At 50.1% G+C, this 3,429-nt stretch overlaps 1 protein-coding gene across 1 annotated transcript in view; it reads left to right on the forward strand.

The window, feature by feature from the left end:
- Window positions 1-2,462, forward strand: part of LOC139661056 (inhibin beta A chain-like) — a 22,014-nt gene extending 19,552 nt beyond the window's left edge. The window contains exon 4 of the mRNA XM_071539379.1: window positions 1,669-2,462. Within this exon, the coding sequence (XP_071395480.1) occupies window positions 1,669-2,462 (794 nt within the window). The remainder of the gene's footprint in view (window positions 1-1,668) is intronic.
- Window positions 2,463-3,429: the final 967 nt, after the last annotated feature.

Genomic DNA, 3,429 nt, shown 5'->3' on the forward strand with positions numbered 1-3,429 from the left:
GAGAGACAGAGTGTGTGTGTGTGTGTATGTGTGTGTGTGTGTGAGGATTACTCCATTTAAATGCTGCCTGACTCCAAAACCTCTGACCACTTCTGCTGATTCAGCAGGAAGGATCCAATCAACAGGGTTATCCAACTGTGTGTGTGTGTGTGTGTGTGTGTGTGTGTGTGTGTGTGTGTGTGTGTGTGTGTGTGTGTGTGTGTGCCCATAATTGCCTGCATGCACATATGTGTGAATGTGTGTGTATGTGTGTATGTGGGGGCATTTATGTCTGCAGATGAACACGTGTGTATACATCCCTGTCTGCATGCATACGTGTGTGTGTGTGTGTGTGTGTGTGTGTCTGTGTGTGTGTGTGTGTGTGTGTGTGTGTGTGTGTGTGTGTGAGGTCATGTCAGAGAGGGTAACATAATGACATATGAGCTGTGTGTGTAGATGACTGTATCTCTGATGTGGCTGACACACACCCACATGTGTGTGTGTGTGTGTGTGTGTGTATGAACAGTGTGTTCATATGAGCCTCTGTGACCAACAAGCCTGTCTCCGTGTGTGTGTGTGTGTGTGTGTGTGTGTGTGTGTGTGTGTGTGATGTGGCTCTAACCTCTGTTATCCTGCCTCTCTCCAAGTCTTTACTTAGTGGAGTCGGTTCAGTCTCTCTGGTCTCAGTCTGTCTCACACTCCCACAGTCTGACTCCAAAGTGACATTTGTAAAATAAAAATTGAAAAAGGTGACATCTACCGTTAATCAATCTCTGAACCCATCGTCTATCGGTCTGATCGATCAGACTCTGGGGGCGACGGTCAATATTTGGGGGTTTCCGGTCATTGTTTACAGTCCGATTAGCAGCTTGAGAGGAGAGAGTGGAGTCGGAGCTGAGAGAAGACGTCTACGACCGGATTTTTTCACAGGTTTACACTCAGTTAACAGTTTAAAACCATTACAACAGCTTCCTTTAAAGGGTAACTTCGGTATTTTTCAACCTGGACTCTATTTTCCCATCTTTTTGTGTCTAAGTGACTAACGGGGCAAATGTGACCCGTCCATGTACGTCCACTAAAAGAGCTTGTTTTGTTTTTGCCACTGACCGGCTCAGATCGTTATTATAAGTGTCCGGTCTGTGTATAACTTCCTGCAACAACTCAACTCTCGCGAGACTTGAGCGGGACTTGGTTACACACAGACCGGATCAAGCCGAAGGTAAAGAAGAACGTTTCATTTCTCAGTCGGGGTCTTTCCCATAATGTTGTCACATGTGTCAGTGAGACGTCGTCTGTGAGCTCAGACTCCGTTCTCTCGTCTCAAGTCGCTAATCAGACTGTAAACATAATGACCGGAGCAGGAAGAGGAAGTCTTGGCCCGGATGTCCTGCTGGCTGCACCGGAAACCCCCAAATATAGGCCGCCGCCCCCAGAGTCTGATGGTCCTCAGACCGATAGATGATGGTTTAGCCTGTCAGTCTGGACCAGGTCTATGAGGAACAGTTCAGAGTGTGAATCCACTGGACTTCAGTTTGGAGCTTGGAGAGTTTGCAGACTGAACGCACCGTAACACCATCTGACTGTGATGTGACACAGGAGAATGTAAGATGGACGTCATCCTAACTCTCTTCTTCTTTTTCCTCCTCCCTCTCTCTCTCCCTCTCTCTCTCTCTCTCTCTCTCTCTCCAGGTGACTCTCAGGGCGTGGTGAACTTCGTCTTGTCTAAGGAGGGCGGCGATCTGTCTCTGGTGGAGCAGGCGAACGTCTGGCTCTTCCTCCGCCTGTCGAAGACGAACCGCAGCCGAGCCAAAGTCACCATCCGCCTCTTCCAGCAGCGGCGCCTGTCCTCCGGACGCCCGGCGCCTCCTCAGGACGAGGCGGCGCTGGCGGAGAAGACGGTGGACACGCGGCGCAGCGGCTGGCACACCTTCCCGGTGTCGGCGGCGGTGCAGGCGTTGCTGGAGGGCGGCGGGGGGGCGGCGCTCGGCCTGAGGGTCTCCTGCCCGCTCTGCGCCGACGCCGGCGCCGCGCCCGTCCTGGTGTCCGGCGGCCAGCGGGAGCAGTCCCACCGGCCCTTCCTCATGGCCGTGGTGCGGCAGGGCGACGGCGAGCCGCGGCGGCGCAGGAAGCGGGGGCTGGAGTGCGACGGGAAGGTCCGAGTCTGCTGCAAGCGCCAGTTCTACGTCAACTTCAAAGACATCGGCTGGAACGACTGGATCATCGCGCCGCCCGGTTACCACGCCAACTACTGCGAGGGCGAGTGCCCCTCCCACGTGGCGAGCATCACCGGCTCCACGCTGTCCTTCCACTCCACCGTCATCAGTCACTACCGCATGCGGGGCTACAGCCCGTTCCAGAACCTGCGGTCCTGCTGCGTGCCCACCAGGCTCCGGGCCATGTCCATGCTCTACTACAACGAGGAGCAGAAGATCATCAAGAAGGACATCCAGAACATGATCGTGGAGGAGTGCGGCTGCTCGTAAACACAGGCCAACACAGAACCAACTGGACTGGAGAGGAGGAGGAGGAGGAGGAGGAGGAGGAAGAGGAGGAGGAGGAGGAGGAAGAGGAGGAGCCAGACCTCTAACCCCAGAGAGACAGAGGAGCAGGAGGGAGGAGAGAAAGACGAGTGACATCACCATCATGGCGTCACACTCCTTTTCCTCCGTCCTTCCTCTCCTCCTCTGGATCTCGGACTCTCCTCTTCTCTTCTCTTCTCCCGGACCGGCAGAACTCAGAAGTCTCGACGGCACTTTCAGAAAAAAAAAGAAAAGAAAAAAAAAAAAAGATATTAAAAAAAAAAAGAATATCTAATATATTTTTGTTACAAAACGGAGGGAGCGAGGGCGAGACGCTTATTTATGAGCTGAGACGTTGGAGCAGCTCGACCGTCCAATCAGAGACGAGCTGCCTGAAAAAGACAAAATCTCAAACTATGCAACTTGTTTCAAGTATTACGATCTTATTGTATTTTACTTTGGTGTACGACTTGTTTTTGTTGTTTTTTGTTTGTTTCCCATTTCTCAATTGTTTACTTTTTTTCAAAATGTACGAGGAAGAAAGAAGAAGACTCTTTTGTATTATTTTTTGGAAGTATAAATTTGTGATGTGTGTGCGGTTGCGTGTGTGTGTGTGTGTGTGTGTGTGTGTGTGTGTCCATTCATGCATATGTGTGTGTGTGTATAGGTACATGCGTGTGTGTGTGTGTGTGTGTGTGTGTGTGTGTGTGTGTGTGTCGAGAGATACTTGAAAGAAACAAGTTGGCCCGGCTGCTGGAACCAAACACTTCTTTACGTTACCATGGTTACCATGATATTTTTTTTTTCTAATTATTATTGTCAGTCAAGTATATTAATAATATTATTGTTATTGTTGTTAATAATATTTCATTTGTTTGCATTTGTGTTATTATTTTGTTTATTTTTTTAAAGAAACGTTACAAACGTTTTT

Source organism: Centroberyx affinis, unplaced genomic scaffold (assembly GCF_046629955.1).
Source record: "Centroberyx affinis isolate AG114_WGS23_722 - 3 ecotype Tasmania unplaced genomic scaffold, CSIRO-AGI_Caff_v1 ptg003445l_1, whole genome shotgun sequence".
Classification (NCBI taxonomy): domain Eukaryota; kingdom Metazoa; phylum Chordata; class Actinopteri; order Beryciformes; family Berycidae; genus Centroberyx; species Centroberyx affinis.